The sequence below is a fragment of the Gigantopelta aegis genome, chromosome 3 (genome assembly GCF_016097555.1).
Source record: "Gigantopelta aegis isolate Gae_Host chromosome 3, Gae_host_genome, whole genome shotgun sequence".
Classification (NCBI taxonomy): Eukaryota; Metazoa; Mollusca; class Gastropoda; order Neomphalida; family Peltospiridae; genus Gigantopelta; species Gigantopelta aegis.
The window spans coordinates 68,481,909-68,502,023 of record NC_054701.1 but is presented as its reverse complement, the minus strand read 5'-3'; the positions used below and the strand labels follow the sequence as shown (position 1 = coordinate 68,502,023).

At 37.0% G+C, this 20,115-nt stretch overlaps 1 protein-coding gene across 1 annotated transcript; it reads right to left on the bottom strand.

Moving 5' to 3' along the window:
* Positions 1-10,413: 10,413 nt before the first annotated feature.
* LOC121368800 (gustatory and pheromone receptor 32a-like) lies at positions 10,414-13,323 on the bottom strand. The gene is made up of 5 exons (XM_041493548.1): positions 13,281-13,323; positions 12,343-12,659; positions 11,436-11,504; positions 10,786-10,875; positions 10,414-10,512 (listed from the first exon to the last, which is right to left on the bottom strand). Exons 1-5 carry the CDS (start codon positions 13,321-13,323, stop codon positions 10,414-10,416), a joined length of 618 nt encoding a protein of 205 aa, XP_041349482.1.
* Positions 13,324-20,115: the final 6,792 nt, after the last annotated feature.

Here is a 20,115-nt window from a genome sequence, read left to right as displayed (position 1 = left end):
AACTGCTCCCTAGTGCTGGGGGGGGGGGGGGGGGGGGGGGGGGGGCATCTTTATACAGAAAATACTACATAAGTGGCCATTGGATACCATTTATTATACAAGTTGTTTTAAAATATATCTAATGACTGAATGCTAAGGTTGATGATAGTCACTATTCACCTCCTTCTTTTGTCTTCGTACACAATAAATATAACATCTCTTTCACTTATTGTAACATAATTTCACTTGAAGTCCATATTTCATAAATAGCACAATTTTTTAATCACAAGATATTCTTCAAACCCATTAAGATGCATTAGTAATGTTCAATCAAAGAATTTTCAACAGCAATTTTGCATTGTAATTTTCCCAGTATTAAAACGGAAACGACATATTGTTATTGTAAGGAGATGCAAAGTGACATCATTGGAATACTGACGTCATTTAAATTCATAATTAGCTGTATTATTACAATGCTTCACTACATTAAAATAAAAACTGGTCTACTAACCTTGACCCCTGTCAAAATTTTAAAAGATGAAAGAAATAAAAAGTACCTTTTGTCAAATATATCATATACAAAAATTACCGTTGGATATGTTATATTTGTTGAATACAAAGCCAAAACAAGGGTGCAGAAAGTAACTGTCATCGACCTCAGTAGGAAACTTTTTAAAAGAGTTGTAAGATGAATTGTATTTAATGGGCATGAATGTAGTCAAAAACCTATCACAACTTATGCATAATTTCCATGGTATAAACCCATTTGATAACTACCATTATTAACCCGGTTAATATATTTTTGCTGTCAATGGGTCATTTGTTAACAAGACCTGTATACTTGAGCATAACATTTTGATAAGACTTAGTTGAAGTGTTTGATGTAATCATATTACCGATGGAGGTGACTTTAGAACTGTGATTGACTAAATATGTTTAATTAAAATGTTACTTTAGAAGTGTTATTGGAGAAATAGAATTCATCACAAGTGTATTTTAATATGTAAAATATCAACCTCATATAGTTAATTTGTACTTGTCTAGGCAGAGCCGTGACAAATACCAATTAACATAGACTCAGTTAATGTTTTCTGTATTTAAAAAAATAAACTCATAGCAAATCCTCTGTGTATAAACCATGTATGCATGGGGGGGGGGGGGGGGGGGGGAGGAATATGTGGCAGACTCACCAGTAAAATATCAACCTCATATAGTTATTTGGTATTTGTCTAGGCAGAGCCTCGACAAATACCAACTAACATAGACTCAGTTAATATTTTCTGTATTAAAAAAAACTTGGAGCAAATCCTCTGTATATAAACCATGTGATGTGGCAGACTCACCAGACATAACATAATTATAAAACTGCCTCCTGATACCTGTTTACCTCTCCCCCCCCCCCCCCCCCCCCCCCCCCATATGATCAATTCTGGAACAGCTCCTGGTTAACTGGGGTGTTCACTTAGCCTTGGATCAGCTGTTATTTCATAGTGAAGAAATTCTCAACAACTCAGGCTGAATTGATGCTGCTAGACATTCCGCTCAAGCACTTTGAGTACCGTAAGTCATTAACTAAACTGTGATAAATAATCTGTGATTTTTAGTTATGTATTTGTGTTATGTGTATATTGCAAACTGTAGTCCGTCCGTCCCACCCTCCTACGAAAATGTTTTTTGTAAATAATTTCAGTTTGGTTTGATGTAAGAAGAAAGTAAAAGTGTTTTGGAAATAACAAAAAAAAAAAACCCAACTATATTTGTGTGCAATTTAAAAAATAATCTGCTTAGAAATAAATAACTTCTAAATAAATTCCATAGTATGAAAAATAAGGCATTCAGGAGGTTAACTTTATCTTAAAACACCTGTATAGTATTTATTAAAATACTTTTGAAGTGTGGATAGTATAGAGGAATAAAGTATAATATCTATCTTGAGAAGTCTTCTTTTAATAATACATGTAAGTGTATCAAGGTAAAAAGAAAAAAATGATCAGGATTTGGTGCCAAATGTAATATATATTTATTGGGTATGTTACTTATTTGCACATTATGTTAATACTTTCTTTTATCTAAAGAAGTCATTAATTTATTGCTTGGGTTATATATTTTTTAACATAGCAGAAAGGATGCATTTTGTTTTGGGGTCCGTTTTGATTTAATTCATCAAATGAAGTCCGTCGTCATAACACATCGTGCAGTTAAAGGCGCAGACGCTAGTTTCAGCCGTGAAAATGAACACTAACTTTAGTTCATCTACAAACCTGTAACACATTTGCATATGGTTATAACGGTGAGAAACTAAATGCTGTGATGTTTACGAGGTGAAATTCCATCTAAAAATATCTAGAGATTATCCCGATAACCATTACTTCTCGGACTAATGTGCATTTTTAGAATTATGGAAAATGCATTTCGGGGTATTACAAAAGCCTGGATGACCAGAACAACTTCAGGTGTTTGAAAAGGAATATTCTAAATAATAAAATGTAAATACTGCAAATTTAAATTATCAAAAACGGCTTTAACAGAGAAAAAATATGTTGTAGTGTTTAAAAACTAGAGTCTGTCACTTTAAGTGACGTCTGTGATACAAAATTTTAAATTTCACAGAAGAAATAAAAATCATGTTTTATAAATCATGAAATTTTACAATTATTATAAAATGTTCATCATTCTACCTTTATTTAAAAAAGAAACATTTCATAAGTCCATTTAATTAAGCAATCAGTTTAAACTTTATAATTTACTAATGACATCATGTTTTATAATATTGGTGAAATCACTGTAGCGATAGTGAAGATAATACTTATAATGAGCAATGACAACACCAAAACTCATTATATACTGAAAGTATTATTATTTGACTCGTATTTTGAGATATTTTACTAAATGATATCACTGACTGTATATTTTATTTGTTATGAATAAATTGCCATAACAGTATTTCTGGTTTGGTTCAAATATTTTCCATTTAGATTTATACAGTTAAGTTAAAATTTTAATGTTGGCACCAAAAAATTATGACCCATTTTCTTTTTGTTCTAAGCAAGTTGTGAATGTAGTTTGCTTTAAAATATTAATAGAGCATCATGTTTGATTTATATACCTGTATATGTACACAGCTATATGCAACATCCTTTCATAAACTGATTTTCCCTTGTTAAAGTGTAGTGCTCAAGTCATAACAAAACATCTCAAGTTGTCTTTCAATATTCGTTAGTGGTTCACCTTAAAATAAGGTTTACATCACTCATATGTCTTAAAGGTACAGACCCTAGTTTCAGCCTGTGAAAATGGACACTTTAGTTTCATTAATCTACAAACCTGCAACACACATTTGGATAAAGATATAACAGTGATACGCTACAGTCTGTGTTGTTTAAAATGGGAAATACCAAAATAACTAGAGCTTGTCTCTATAATCATTACTTCTCAGATGAACATGAGCTTTTAGAATTATGAAAAATGCATTTTGGGGTATTACAAAAACCTAGATTACCAGAGCCGCTTCAGGTGTACGAAAATTAATATTCTAAATCATAAAATGTAAGTACTTCTAAGTTAAATGATAAAAAACGGCTTTAATAGTGAAAAATGTGTTGTATTGTTTAAAAACTAGGGTCTGTCACTTTAATAGATACTTTTTGTTAGTGTAGTTTGTTAATCAAGGCAACAGAATCAATTTATTTTCATGCTTGAATCCAATTAGGTTCAAGCACACTGTCCTGGACACATACACCTCAGTTATCTGGACTGTCTATCCAGGATAGAGATTGAGTGGCTAGTTGTTAGTGGTTGGTGAGAGAGAAGTCAGTGTAGTGGCCTTACACCTACCCACTAAGTTGTTAAACTCATTTTGGGTGGGAGCCGGTATTGGGAGGCAAGCCCAGTACCTACCAAGCCTTAACCGTATGTCCGATGGCTTAACCACGACACCACCAAGGCCAGTTTCATGTAATGTGATTTCTCATCACCTGCAACAAGTTGGGCTTTCACCACAAGATATAGGGAATGTTGGTTGGAACAATCACTGTGAATGTTTGATTATAAGGCACACATCAAAACATTTCCATTATTTTATATTAGATGATGAATGCAGTAGACCCATTACTAACTTTTTTTCCTATTTCAAAATTTGGAGCTCAAGTCATGCAGATATTGTCTCTAGTGAGAACCTATACTTAAATACAGGCATCCATCCATTTAATAATATGGAAGTAAAACGAAAGAAAATCTTTACCACACCTCTATTTTTATTTCATTTATACTTATTTTCATGCTAATAACCAATTACGGTTCAAGCAAGCTGGCCTGGGCACATCTATCTGGGTTGTCTGTCCAGGACAGGGGGTTAGTAAGAAAGAAGTCGGTGTAGTGGCCTTAACACCTACCCATTAAGCCATCAAATTCGCACTATTATAGCTTATTTTAAAAGCAAAATTATATAAAAATAATAAGTTTATAACCACTACACCAATGACACACCGGTGCACCTCTACCAATAAAATGGTTACCATCTTTTATAACAAAATAAAATATTTCTCTGCCTCCGTTTCAGTTGTGGTGGTGTTAATTTTACATAAAGGTAAATTTTCGGGGGTTACACTTTGATCAAATATATTTAGTGATAGTGTATAAAAGTCTCAAACATTATGTAAAGATCATTGCAAAATACCGGTAGGTATTTTTCAACAATTAATTTTTCATTCTGCAAGTCCACTATTACTAGAAGATTATTATTCATGTTTAATTCAGTGTTTGTGGATGGTATCTATAAAACTGCTAGATGTTCTATTTTGTTCTGTTGTTTTAATATTTTGTTGATCATTTTGTTACAGCTGTGAAATTTTTCACAATTTATATGTCCGTCCAATACCATGCCATATAATATGATTTAGTTTCAAATGTTGTACATTTGTTAAATACATCATTGTTATTTTTCTGTGTGTTTAGCCATGAAATGTGCAAATTGTACTTTTCTTTATGTTTTTAATATATGGCTGTACATGAAGTCACTTAAATTATTATAGACACAAAGTATAATTCTTTAATAAAAAAACAACAACATTTATACAGTTTTGTTGGGGTTTTTTGTTTTGATACATATATGTGGTATACACTATTATACACCATAGCTCAAATGCCAATTCCAAAAATTAATAAGTAACAAGTGTATCAGTTTTTATGATGCAAGCAGCTGTAAATATTCAGTTGGGATTTTTTTTTTTTTTTTTGAGGTTTACTTTTGTGCCATTTCAACCAGTTTGTCATAATCAGTAAGCCTATGTAAAATGGCAATTTGTCAAAATGGCATTATTTCTAAAGTTGTCACTGAATGATAAAACAAATACATTATGGTGTATCTAGTATTTAAAACCTATTGTGGTCAACTTGTCTGTCCATGTACCCTATATTTTCTTCACACATTCTGTAATAAAAGGAATGTTTATCAAATGTTCAATACACCCATGGCTTTTTGGTGTCTAAAATGGTGACACTCATGACTTTGTATATACAGTGAAACCCCTCAAAACCGGACGTTTTTTGTGGCCCCCTTTTAAATATCTGTACAGAAGAGAACCTCTGTAAACTGGATACCTCTTAAAGGGATGGACATTCCTGAGTTTGCTGCATTGTAAGATGTTTCCGAATAATAAAATATTTCTACGATCAAACTTATATATTAAATATATTTTCTTGTTTAGAATATCAGTGTCTGTACATTCAATGTGTTTCTGGTCATTTTAATATTTGTAAGAAGCCCAACCAGTGCACCACAAATGGTCAAATGCCATGGTATGTGTTTTCCTGTCTGTGGGAAAGTGCATATAAAAGATCCCTTGCTGCATTAAGAAAATGTTGCGGGTTTCCTCTATTGACTACGAGTCAGAATGACCAAATGTTTGACATCCAATAGCCGATGATTAATATATCAATGTGCTCTGGTGGTGGTGTTAAACAAACAAACTTTACTTTAAATAATAAACGTTAAACTTTTGAATTTTTACATAGATGTTGATCAATTGATTCATATATTTACCTTCATTTGATGCCCATTAACCAATTATTATTTTTTCTTTGTGCTGGGGCATCGTCAAACATTGATTTTTAAAAATAAAGTTTGTTTTGTTTAATGACTCCACTAGAACACATGGATTTATTAATCAGTGGTTATTGGATGTCAAACATTTTGGTAATTTTGACATGGTCTTAAGACGAAACCTGCTACATTTTTCCATTATTAGCTGGGGATCTTATATATGTACCATCCCAAAGACAGGATAGTACATACCACAGCCTTTGATATGCCAGTCGTGGGGCACTGGCTTGAATGAGAAATGGCCCAATGGGCCACCAAAGGGGATCGATCCTAGACCGACTGCGTAGAAGGCAAGCGCTTTACCACACTTTCTAATCGCTGTCAGGTAATGGTCCATCTCACTCCGGCTATTCACTCTTAGGTTATAGTCCATCTCACTCAGGCTACTCACTGTTAGATTATAGTCCATCTCACTCAGGCTACTCACTGTCAGGTTATAGTCCAACTCACTCAGGCTACTCACTGTCAGGTTATAGTCCATCTCACTCAGGCTACTCACTGTCAGGTTATAGTCCATCTCACTCAGGCTACTCACTGTCAGGTTATAGTCCATCTCACTCAGGCTACTCACTGTCAGGTTATAGTCCATCTCACTCAGGCTACTCACTGTCAGGTTATAGTCCATCTCACTCAGGCTACTCACTGTCAGGTTATAGTCCATCTCACTCGTGCTGCTCGTAGCCCTAATTTTATTGTTTTCTACTGACTGATCTTACCTGGGGTGCGATGTAGCCCAGTGGTAAAGCACCAATATGATGCGTGGTCGGTCTAGGGTCAATCCTCATCAGTGGGCCTATTGGGCTATTTATCATTCCAGCCAGTGCACCACGACTGGTATTCCAAAAGGCCACGGCATGTGCTATCCTGTATGTGGGATGAGGTGGGGTGAGGCAACTGTTCCCCTAGTGTTGGGGCAAAACCTCAAATTCAGGCAAAAACAGTTTGTTTTGCTTAACGACACCACTGGAAGCACATTGATTAATTAATCATCGGCTATTGGATGTCAAACATTTGGTAATTCAGACATATAGTCTTAGAGAGGAAACCCGCTACATTCTTTCTAATGCAGTGAGGGATCTTTTATATGCACCATGTGACAGACAGGATAGCATATACCACGGTCTTTGATATACCAGGCGTGCAGCACTGGCTGGAACACAAAAAATATCCCAATGGGTTCACTGAGCGCTTTACTGTTGGGCTACGTCCCGCTTCCTCGGGTAAAAATGATACAGATATTAAGGCAAAATGTGTTAACGTAATCATTCTACCCTAAACATTAATTGTAATCCATGTGAAAATGATACAGATATTAAGGCAAAATGTGTTAACGTAATCATTCTACCCTAAACATTAATTGTAATCCATGTGAAAATGATACAGATATTAAGGCAAAATGTGTTAACGTAATCATTCTACCCTAAACATTAATTGTAATCCATGTAAAAATGATACAGATATTAAGGCAAAATGTGTTAACGTAATCATTCTACCCTAAACATTAATTGTAATCCATGTAAAAATGGGTAGTGATTCGTTTGCAAACCCATATAGCTGTTTGGTAGTCATGCTAATATGAGTAAAAATGGGTAGTGATTCGTTTAACCCCATATTCGTAGTCATGCTAATTTCGTTTAATTCGGTCATTTTCGTTTAATTCGGCCAAAAGCCAGCTTGCCTCCCTACAAAAAATGGGAGCCCGTATGCCTATGCTTAGATAGATTCAATGTTCTGCACGAAAATAAGAGGTAAACCTATCTCAAAGAAAATAACGTTTGTTTTGTTTAACGACACCACTAGAGCACATTGATTTATTAATCATCGGCTATTGGGTGTCAAACGAGAAATGGCCCAATGGGCCCACCGACGGGGATCGATCCGCGCACCAAGCGAGCGTTTTCCCACTGGGCTATGTCTCGCCCTATCTCAAAGACTGACACGAACGTTTCGTTTCTAAGAGAGACAGATGATGGATTACTCAATTTCAATCGGTTGTCGAAACGTCAGTCTTGGGGCCCAGTGGTTCAAAGCATACTGTTAGTTAAATTAACCCTGGGTTATTCTGATATTTTCCTTTCAATTATATTTGCACCAATACGAAATAAACTTTAGAATTTTTTATGTATGGATAGCTTTGGTCATTCTAAAAAAAGTCAACATTATGTCTTCATTTACGACGCCACTAGATTCAATCATTGATTTGTTAATCTTATCATGAACTAATTGGACGACTAGCTTAACGATTGTTATTCTGACAGTAGCGGATAGAGGAAAAGGGCTCGGGCCACCCACCCCCTACCCTTTTTACGAGAGGCACTTTTCAAAAAACAATCTTTTATTTGCGCTTCCCAGCATTCTGCACAAATTAGATCCACCTTTTCACATATGGATTATTCACCATGTTCGTGGTTTACGAACAACATTGCGCCCAGATCATATCACTATTTTTAATTTAGTCGGTAAAAAAAAAAAAAAAAAAAAAAAAAAACTGGCATCCGAAAACCTGATGTGTGAAATGCCTGAGACCGATGGCCTGAATTGAGTCGCCACCACCGGTTTCGAAGGAATAAACGTCTGTCGCAGACTGCAGTCTCACACTGACATGCTTTCGTTTTTGTCTCGCTAAATAAATGGAGAGAAAAAACCCAAACGAAAATTGGATAAAAAGTTGTCTTGGTGTCCTCATAGGCGTAGGCCTACAGGTTCCATTTATGTAGAGAGCAGGCTGATTTTTGACAGAATTAAACAAAAATGCCCAAATCTGAATGACAACATTTATTCATACCAACATTAATTATTGCCAAACCGCTATATAGTGTTACAAATGAATCACTACGCATTTCTATCGTTTTTGCCCGAGTTTGAGTATTTGCTCCATCACTAGTTGTCCCCCACTCCCGTCTTGTACGCTTATGGGTGCCCTGCTCTTGAAAGAAATGTTTGGTTGTTGTATTTGTTCCTATTATTGTCCTCCAGCTCATTTTGACACTGTCAGGGTTGGGGTGCCCTCATTCATCGTCACACATAATATTAATTATAATATAAGAGTTAAATACTACAAGTGCATGATTTGTACATATAGTAGTATTGTAAGACTAAAAAAAAGTCCAAATCTCGTTCGACCACATTCTGTAATATAAACACCACCCAAGTCTAATACTATACTATGATGTTATTAACTACGGTGACACTAAAAGAACATTATAATTAGTCAGGCCCGTAGGAACGACTTTGGGAGTGGGGGGCAGATTTTGGTTTACAATGGCAAACATTAATATGGTTTTTTTTTAAAAGGCTCACAAGTGGGGGGCACGTATATATATATATATATATATATATATATATATATATATATTTCAGTTTTCTAACTTAATGTGTTGAACTTCCCATTAAATCATATTATATAATTCACAAATTTTCACACAAAATGTTCCAAAAAGCATCTATATTCCAAAATTTTCATTGGGGTCCATGCCTCCAGACCCCTATATATATCTCGCTCTTTTCAGGAGCTGGATTCGTTTGACTTCGGCCAACTCAAAATTTCCTTTTTTATAATTTTTGAACCCCACCCTTTTGAAAATCTTGGATCCGCCTCTGATTAACTACTAATGAAGGAATGGATGATTTTATTTCCTCTATTAATATCGGAGAGTAGATCGAGGTAACATTGAAATTTCAACTTTGCAACATATTAATAACATAACTTTTTGTAATAAACAAAGAACTGAATTTACACATCCATGGAAATATAATACGAGTACACGAACACACGTACAAAATACATATGAGCTAAATACTGGTACGATAGATGTATCTCTGTTCAAACTGCCATTAAAGTTAAAACATCAGCTCATCGTATTATAGTGCTATTTACATGTATTATCTTAAAGGTTAACTGGTGTATTTAAAAAAAAAAAAAATAATAAATAAATAATAGTAGAATGGAAAATGAAGCTTCTCGTGATTTAGAACTCTTGAGGTTATTGCAGGAATGAAACCACCTGGACAAACGTCCCTAGTGTATCACAATTATTATATGTTCCAGTTATTCAAAACGTGCATGTAAACTCCGTGGATACGTCTGTCAGAGTCTGTAGTTCAGATCCCATGACCGAACGCTCGGCATTATCACTGTTCTCGGTTATTTCTTTATTTATTTATGACCGCATGCAATCATACAGCTTTGTGTAAACTTCCCTTGAACTCTGCGTTGTGCTGAGATACGTCCTTGGCTGCGAAATCTGTTGTTTCGTTCAGAGTAGCAATACTTCCGGTGTCCCTTTAGGATCAACTGTCATGGCTGATCGAATAGTGATGTCCATTAGTTAATATTATGGCAGCATTGTGCAATTGTTCACTGGGCACACACTTGATTCCGCGGATTTAAACTGGATGATCACAACAAAATAAGCCAATATTGACCCGAAAATCTGAAAATAATCATTGTAATAATGATAAGTAAGACATAATAATGATGATGAAAATAATGATGATAAGTAAAACATAACATGATGATGATGATGATGATGATAATGATAATAATTTTGATGATGGTAAATGTGACAAGAAAAGCAACTGATGATGGTAGTGGTGGTGGTGGTGGTGGTGGTGGTGGTGGCGGTGATAGTGGCGATAATGAGGATGGTTGTGGTGATGATTATCACGAAATCTTATAAACTGAAATGAACAGACAAAATTCCTACCGTTATTATTGCAGGCATGTTGATGGTGAACAGTCCATATACGCTGAATCCAGTAGATTGATGACATAGCTTTGTGACGAATATGGAAAGCTGAAATTGGAATTATATTTATAAGACTTGTCTGATGAGCTGCTACCATTATCAAATGTATGTCCGAAGTGAAATAATGTTCAGTTGTTACGATGTACAGAGGTTAGTACTGTGTTTTAGAGTAGTCAATATGATATATTAGAAATAAAAACTTGTATTATGCGAGCCTCTGGTGTTAAAATTATCAAATACTTGACATCCAACAGTCAATGGTCGATTAATCAACGTGCTCTTGTTATGTTTTTCAGTATTTCATTTCAACTTATTTGCGTGCTTATATCCAATTAAGATTCAAGCACGCTCTCCTGGGCACACACCTCAGCTATCTTGGCTGTCTGTCTAGGACAGTGGGTTAGTTGATAGTTTGTTAGTGGTTAGTGAGAGAGAAGAGGGTGTAGTGGTCTTGCACCAACCCATTGAGCCCTTAAGAACTCGCTGTGGGTTGGAGTCGGTACCGGGCTGCGAACCCTGTACCTACCAGCGTGTAGTCCAATGGCTTAACCACGACACCACCGAGGCCGGGTTATTTTTTCCCCAATAAATCAATCTTTGAAACTCACTGCCTGGAGTCCTCTTTCCGATAAGGCTGCTGGTTTTATTTTCCAAAGATGACCAGTCATTTCATCAGCCTGTATAATAAAACCATGAAATAATGAAATGCGCTTTATTGGTATGAAGAAACTATTTAAATAGTATTTTTCTATATTTAAAAATATATGGTAATGTTGCTGAGTGGGGAGGTGCCGAAAGAAGGGAGTAAACAATATTGTAGGTAGCAGTATTAGCTGAACTCAACCCTGCTGCCACCACAAAGAATGTTGTCACCAATTAGCAGAAAAAAAGAAAGAAATGTTTTATTTAACGACGCACTCAACACATTTTATTTACGGTTATATGGCGTCAGACATATGGTTACGAACAATACAGATATTGAGAGAGGAAACTCGCTGTCGCCACTTCATGGGCTACTCTTTTCGATTAGCAGCAAGGAATCTTTTATATGCACCATCCCACAGACAAGGTAGTACATACCACGGCCTTTGATATACCAGTCGTGGTTCACTGACCCACCGACGGGGATCGATCCCAGACCGACCGCGCATCGAGCGAGCGCGTTACCACTGGGCTACGTCCCGCCCCGGTAGCAGAAAAAAACGTTTGTATTCACTTTTCCACAGATAACGTAGAACATAACATGACCGTTTTTATATACCAGTCGTATATAATTGGTTGGAAAGGGGAAAAAACACCCATGGCTCTTTCTACGAAGGCGACTTGATCCTGCGATTCAAAACACCTTTACCTCAGAGCCACATCAAGCTCTCCAATTCAATCCTTAAAAAACCCAAACAAAAACAACAACAACAACAACCTTTTAAAATTGTCTGGATTATATCCTGGATTGTATGGACATTTTAGAATTAAAAAAGCCCAAGAACATTATGTATTTCTGACCAAGTAACATACCTTAGAACTGACAAGTCCACCGGCGAAAAGGATAACAAAGATAGCAATCATCGACGACAAAATCATAAGGCAGGACAGAATAGCGGCATCAATGGATGTGATATCCTCAATTATGAGAGCGTACAACACAAGGCAACTCACAGGTATGTAGCCGGCCAGTGTCAGTACCAGGTATGGTTTGAAGCATTCGTTTGCCGAGTCCACGAGTCCACATACTGCTTCGTGTTTGTGGTATACGAACTCCAGCGACGTTTCCAGTTCTGCTGTAATTCCCTTGATGCTCTTTTCCATGCGGCTGGACAGCAGTTGGAACTCGGCTAAAGCACAGTACGATATGGTAATGTAAAAGAATAAACTGGTGCACAGTTGAACCATCGTTATTACTTGAGAAATGACGACACATACGACAGTGAAAGTGTACCAAAATTGATTAAAACCGTAAGTGGGGAAATAGATTTGGCGCATGCTGATGTACTCAAGCATAACATAGCTCAAAGCAACGCCCGGGAATAAAAATAAACCCGCAAGCAAGAATTTTATTCTCGCCATTCTTCGTGCACAAGATACAACCCCTGGACAGAAACTAAATTCTTCTTCGTATGATTTTAAATCATCAACGAAATGTGGCAGCACTTTGGGTAGGCGGTAAGACATGACAATGGAAAAAACCACTGTTCCAAACATACGCATTTGAAACGCGATGCATCTTAATAAAGTCCTTTTATCCAAATCTTCTGACCTCCAAAAATTTGTGGTCAACAATATGGTATAACCTAAAAGGAAAACCGTCGATATAAATGAAACAAAAAATTCCAGAAATATTTTGAATCCGTGTCGTTTGGGTTGTAATCTCACATTGTTACCAACAAAGAGTCCACTTAAACGAGTGAAGAACAGAAATGTTCTGCAAAGTGAATCCGCAACTTTACTTTCATTACCTCTGGCAACATTCTGTTGAGGCTCGATTCGGATCGTTTTCATGGTATGCAACAATGCTCAAGTTCAATTGCATCAAATTAGTTTTTACTCTACTTTTTTTTTCTTCAACACAAATTAGCTTCTTTTTCTCAGCTTCAAAACTAAGTGACTAGTCACAAAAAAACGTTTTGTTTTAGACAAATTTCCCAACACATAATAGTTTTACTTTTTTCACAACCGTTATGTTAAAATTAATATAGTTAATGTTTATATTAGTGGCTTATTCCCTTCTTTCAGGTGAAAAAAAATCGATGTGTTGTTTTGTGAATATTCATCCTTGATTTGTTGATGAGATGGTCAGCATGATCGATAAAAGCAGTGTCAACGCTTATATATTGTGAATAATATATGACTAGTGGACGTATATTATCTATTGTACAGTGCGAATAATTTCATACACGACGTTTCCTATTATTATAAGTGATAATGAAATAAATAAAGCAACGGTTCTACCCACCTCATACTGTTCCCGAGAGAGGACAGCGCATATTAATATTAATACAATATCCCTTGAGAGCTGAACTGTACACAGTTAACTTCTAATCAATTAAATCAATCAATCAAATACAGCAATGCAAATGATAGGGCTGTACCTAGAGTGGGTGCAATGGTGGCAGTTTCACCACCCCACCCACCACCCTCCTACAAATATACACAATTTTTTTTATCGTTTTTAATTAATTTTTTCACACCCGTTGGTCAGAACATGATGTATTATTTTTGATAACACATGGTTGTTTACACACGTACGTGTGTTAACAATTTCAAGACATAAGACTGGCGGCTCTTATGTGATGACCAGGTCACCAGTGCCATACATCCAATGAAAAACAACACGGAGGAAATCGATTACATAGTGACGTATAGTTAACCTGACAATCATGTGTCTGTGACGCGTAAGTTAGCTACAAGTGCAACGGCTGTAAATAACTTTCGGTCGAAAAAGATGTTAAAATTTGCTTAAAACCTGGTTTTTGATATATGTAAGAAAAAGAATAAGACATTCGTATTCGTTAGATACCATTTATCTCACAACTCGTTTAAAAACGTATCAAACTCGTTTTGAGATAAATGGTATCTAACGGCCACTCAATATTATTTTCTATTTAAAAATGTCTCCTTTTGTTGTGCACCCGAAGAAGACTTTTTTACCGTGAAAGGATTTGTTATTTCGATATCTTACTAAAAAACCCCAACAAAACAACAAAAAGATTTAAAACCCAACAGAAACCCCATCTGTTTTGTTGCTTTCGTATAATTTTATTAATGTGTGCATGCGTTTTATTGTATTATATCTGTTGTTATGCAGTACATTATAAAGTTCTACAAATTTAGTCACAGTAAGATAATAAAATTCACGTGATGTCAAAGTGCTTACGTTACACACGTAAGATGCAGTGGTGGTGGGGGAGGGGGAGGCATAGCCTAGTGGTAAAGCGCTCGCTTGATGCGACGTCAGTGAGGCTATTGTGTTATTTCTCGTTTCAGCCAGTGCACCACGGCTATTATATTAAAGCTCGTGGTATGTAATATCCTGTCTGTGTAATGGTACATATAAAAGATCCCTTCTACTAATGGAAAGATGTAGCGGGTTTCCTCTCGAAAACTGAATTAACAAATGTTTGTCATCCAATAGCCGATGATTAATAACTCATATTGCTCTAGTGGTGTCGTTAAACAAAACTACTCCATGCGCCTCTGGGTAACCTCTACCATCTTATGCCGTATATTGATAATCAGGCACAAAATAGTATTCTTAGTACAGAAGAAATTATTCCTAGAATGGTTAAGTAATTTCAAAAAGTGTATCGGGCTTTTTAATGGTTTATGTAATCTTAGGGGTTTTGTTTATGTGATTTTTGCACGTTCTGTACTTTTATGTTTTATATTGACAATTAAATGTAGTCCCGATCGTCTTCTTTTCCCCCGACTCCCCCAACCCATTTCTGGCGCTCATGTTATCTGGGGGGAAATGTATAATTAATTTGAATAATTCCACACGCTTGTGGCACTCCCACAAGACACACACACACACACACACACACACACACACACACACACACACACACTAACCTGAGTTTGTAACCGGTGGCGGATGCAGAAAATCCATTTGGGAGGGGGCAATGACATGAGGCTGAATGTCAAGGGAACTTTTGGGAAAGTTTAGGGGGGATCGTAAACAAGAGAAAATTAGTATATAATAAAGTTAGAACTGTCGCAAAAACAAAATTGGGGGGGGGGGGGGAGACCGGCACACACACACACACCGGTGATACGGCCATGGCTGTATCCGCCGTATCGTCTGCGCCGCCCCTGTAATTAAGTTTGTATTGTTTAACGACACCACTAGAGCACATTGATTAATTAATCATCGGCTATTGGATGTCAAACATTTGGTCATTCTGACTCGTAGTCAACAGAGGAAACCCACTACATTTTTCTTGATGACGCAAGAGATCTTTTATATGCACTTTCCCCACAAACAGGATAGCACATGCCACCGCCTTTGATATACCAGTCGTGGTGCACTGGCTCCCCCCTGTAATATAGGTTATACTTACAATTACTCACCTTTCAAGGCGGCATCAACGAATCGCCTTGCTCATGGCCGGAAGATCATCCATGTTTGCCCCTTGCATACCAATAGGAGCGGGACGTAGCCCAGTGGTACAGCGCTCGCTCGATGCGCGGTCGGTGTGAGATCGATTCCCGTCGGTGGCACCATTGCGCTATTTCTCATTCCAACCAGTGCACCACGACTGGTATATCAAAGGCCGTGGTATGTACTACCCTTTCTGTGGGATGGTGCATATAAAAGATCCCTTGCTGCTAATTGAAAAGAGTAGCCTGTGAAGTGGCAGCAGCGGGTTTCCTCTCTCAATATCTTTGTGGTCCTTAACCATATGTCTGACGCCATATAACTGTAAATAAAATGTATTGAGTGCGTCGTGAAGTAAAACATTTCTTTCTTTGATTTATGAAGGAAATGGCTTATTTAACGAAACACTCAACACGTTATTTACGGTTATATGGCGTCGGATATATGGTTAAGGGCTTGATTTGTGAGTGCATGTCATCACAGCTGTATTTATTCCAATAAACTCTGTGCTGTGCTAGTTTTGATTTAGTCACCTAGTCTGAGAGTGGCAGTCCTCTTTGTGGCGGTGCAAGAAGAATTAATTCTCAGGTGAAGGATCTCGTCGGGAGTGGCTGTCCTCATATAGACGAGGCACTGGATAGAGATCCATGGAATCAACCACTAGTTTGCTAAATACCCATTCGACTCTGCATTGTGCAGAGATACGGTCTTGGCTACGGATAATGGTTTAGTCGTTCAGATCAGACTGAGATGCAGATGAAGTCATGATATCGCCAATATGATCAACAGTTTGTTAAAACGTGGCTTGAGCCTTTTCACATCAAACATCATCAATATATTTTGTATTCGGCCATGTCCACAATTCCATCTGATAGGCCTGCAGATATCGTCAAATTCGCGTTGTTCCTGGTATGTTGTTCCTGCTTATGACTGCTCTATGCAAAAGCTATAGTCAAAAGTTATTCATTCCGTAAAAACCGGCCTCGGTGGCGTCGTGGCAGGCCATCGGTCTACAGGCTGGTAGGTACTGGGTTCGGATCCCAGTCGAGGCATGGGATGTTTAATCCAGATACCGACTCCAAACCCTGAGCGAGTGCTCCGCAAGGATCAATGGGTAGGTATAAACCACTTGCACCGACCAGTGATCCATAACTGGTTCAACAAAGGCCATGGTTTGTGCTATCCTGCCTGTGGGAAGCGCAAATAAAAGATCCCTTGCTGCCAATCGGAAGAGTAGCCCATGTAGTGGCGACAGCGGGTTTCCTCTCAAAATCTGTGTGGTCCTTAACCATATGTCTGACGCCATATAACCGTAAATAAAATGTGTTGAGTGCGTCGTTAAATAAAACACTTCTTTCTTTCATTCCGTAAAAATGGCCATGCTATTATTGTCAGACACAGGACACGATGACAATATAGATATGGTCCAAATGGAGATAACAAGTGATTGGTGATTCACTTATTTATTTTCTACAATCTATTTAATTGTTCGATCAAATGAGAGTGAGTCATCAAGTGTGATTGCAAGAGTCTGAGTGGATGTAGCACTGGCTGAGCAAGCACAAAATGTCAGTTGGAAGTGCATTAAACTATTTGTTTTTTGTTGTTTCATTATACTTATTTTAGAAATTATATCCAATTAAGGTTCAAGCACGCTCTCCTGGGAACACACCTCAGTTATTTGGGCTGTCTGTCCAGGACAGTGGGTTAGTGGTTAGTGAGAGGTGACGTCGGAGTAGTGGCCTTACACATGCCCACTAAGTCGTTAAACTCGATCTGGGTGGGAGCTGGTACTGGGATATGAACCCAGTACCTACTAGCCTTAAGTTCGATGGCATAACCACTACACCACCGTTTGTGCGAGAAGTAAAATGTTCAATAGTAGAAATTTCATGCATGTGCAGTGGTGTATGAAATCAGCAAGCATTTTGAGTGATACACATTGCAATTCTTAATCGTGTTTCTCTATGTATGTCATGACTACACTATTTTCTCTATTTCTCGTGAATAAATGTATTGCCTTTTACTTTGTTTTCTTACGGAATATCCTCCTAAGGACGAGCACCTAATAGTGGATCATGGAAGCATCCCTGACTTTGCCCAACTTCCTTTCGACGCCGCCTTGTGCAGCGATACGATTTTGATAAAGGAATACAGAAATTGGCTAGACTCCTAATAGACGTTGCAGCTATTTTGCTCTATAATTTGCATCTATGTTTCGTTTCTTTTATAAAAAAATCTATCTGGTAAAAGTTTGAATAATTTATTACATTCTTTGTCACCAAAAACTTTAATTTTATACCAAACAATTGCGAGTCTTGGTGGCATGGGTGCTGATATATTGGTACTAACATATTTTCTTATTCTGCCGTTTTGGATTTCTAAGATCTAATGGACACCATACACCATCTTGAAGAAGTGGTTCCTATTAAAAATGAAAACTATGACAATGGTCAACATGTAAAAATAAAAGTTAACTAAGTGCTTTTGTCCAGAATGTCCACATTATTCTCAAAGCTGGACCTTAGATGCCCGACTGTTAGATACCATATCTTCCATTGTTCCAATATTTACGCGGTAAAAGCAGATGCAGCATTGATTGTTTATGAAAGTACTATTGACTATTTCCAATACATTAATATACATATTGTACTTAATTTTATTTAGCATGCAGTCGAGGTGAAGATTTTGTGAGCTATCTCAGATCTTATCATTGGTGTAATGATATGAATTATCTCAATTTTGGGGTGCGATGGTACGAAATCTCAGATCTTGTGAGCTGTAAGGTGTTATGAACTATCTCACATCGTGTGAGCTGTAAGGTACTATAAACTACCGGAGATCTTGTGAGCTGTAAGGTGTTATGAACGATCTCACATCGTGTGAGCTGTAAGATGCTATAAACTATCTGAGATCTTGTGAGCTGTAAGGTGTTATGAATTATTCCAAATCTTGTGAGCTGTAAGGTGTTATGAATTATCTCATATCTTAAAGTACTATATCCTGTCTTAGACCCTGTTAGCCATATGGTGCTAGTAACCATCTCGGATATTGTCTGTCGTATGATGGTATGAACGATTTGAGATCTTGTCAGTTGCTTTATGGTATGAACTATCTCAGATATTATCACTGGTATGATAATATGAACTATGTCAAATCTTGTCAGTGGTATAATGACATGAATTATCTCAGATCTTGTGGTGCGAAAGTATGAACTCTCACGGATCTTGCAGGTTAAAATATATATGGTGCTATTCCAGGCGCGTGTGCAAGTACAGTGTGTCGACTGTAGATCCACCTCTCAACCCTATCCTCGCTCAAGCAAATGTTTTGTTGTCAGTGACTCGACGCCCCCTAGAAACTTTGCTCACCACAGTCTAGACTCCCTCTGCATACATTCCTGCACTCGCGCCTATGTTCATGATTCAGAATCGTGGTGATTTTATCATTCTCAGATGTTGCATGTAAAACATATTACTGATGGTTTATTAAAAGATCGCCATTGGTGTTATGTTTAAATAATCTCAGATGTTTCGATTTAGATATAACGATGTCAATCAAAACTATTGTAGATATTCATGTTCCCAGGCTCAAATGATCATTTTCAAAGTATATTTGAAATGAGCGAGAAAGACAGAGTTTGTGACGGCGTCAGACATTTTCCCAAAATCTGGATAACAAAGTAGAATATTTTAGATTACAATTAATGGTTAATTTAAAAGTTATCTTTCAATACATACATAGTTGTACAAACACTTTTTTAGACCCTTAAGTGGGATGTTGTGCTTATCACACCACTTCACCCCTGGTTAATACGGGTCTGGTTTCAATATTTTAGTGATGTCCAGAAAAAAGGATGGCCAATGTTGGGATGATTTGAACAATCACAGTTGTTCGTTTTCAGTTTTAGTGATTTAGACTGAATGTTGTGGTGGTTTGGACAACCTCGTGTTTCATTTTCTGTGATTTAGTGATGGCGTGTATCTTGTATTGTGTTATCACCAGTTTGAACTGTGTGCCACAGCTGATACTGGACTACAAAACAAGAATGGATTGTTGGGGATTCTTGAGTTTGAGATGCAATGGTAACATGTTTATGACTCAAGAAGCTATTTCAATGATTACAATTACATATAAAATACATTTCCATGTCCAATACATGTACATTTTATATTTAATGTGGTTCTGGTCGTCCT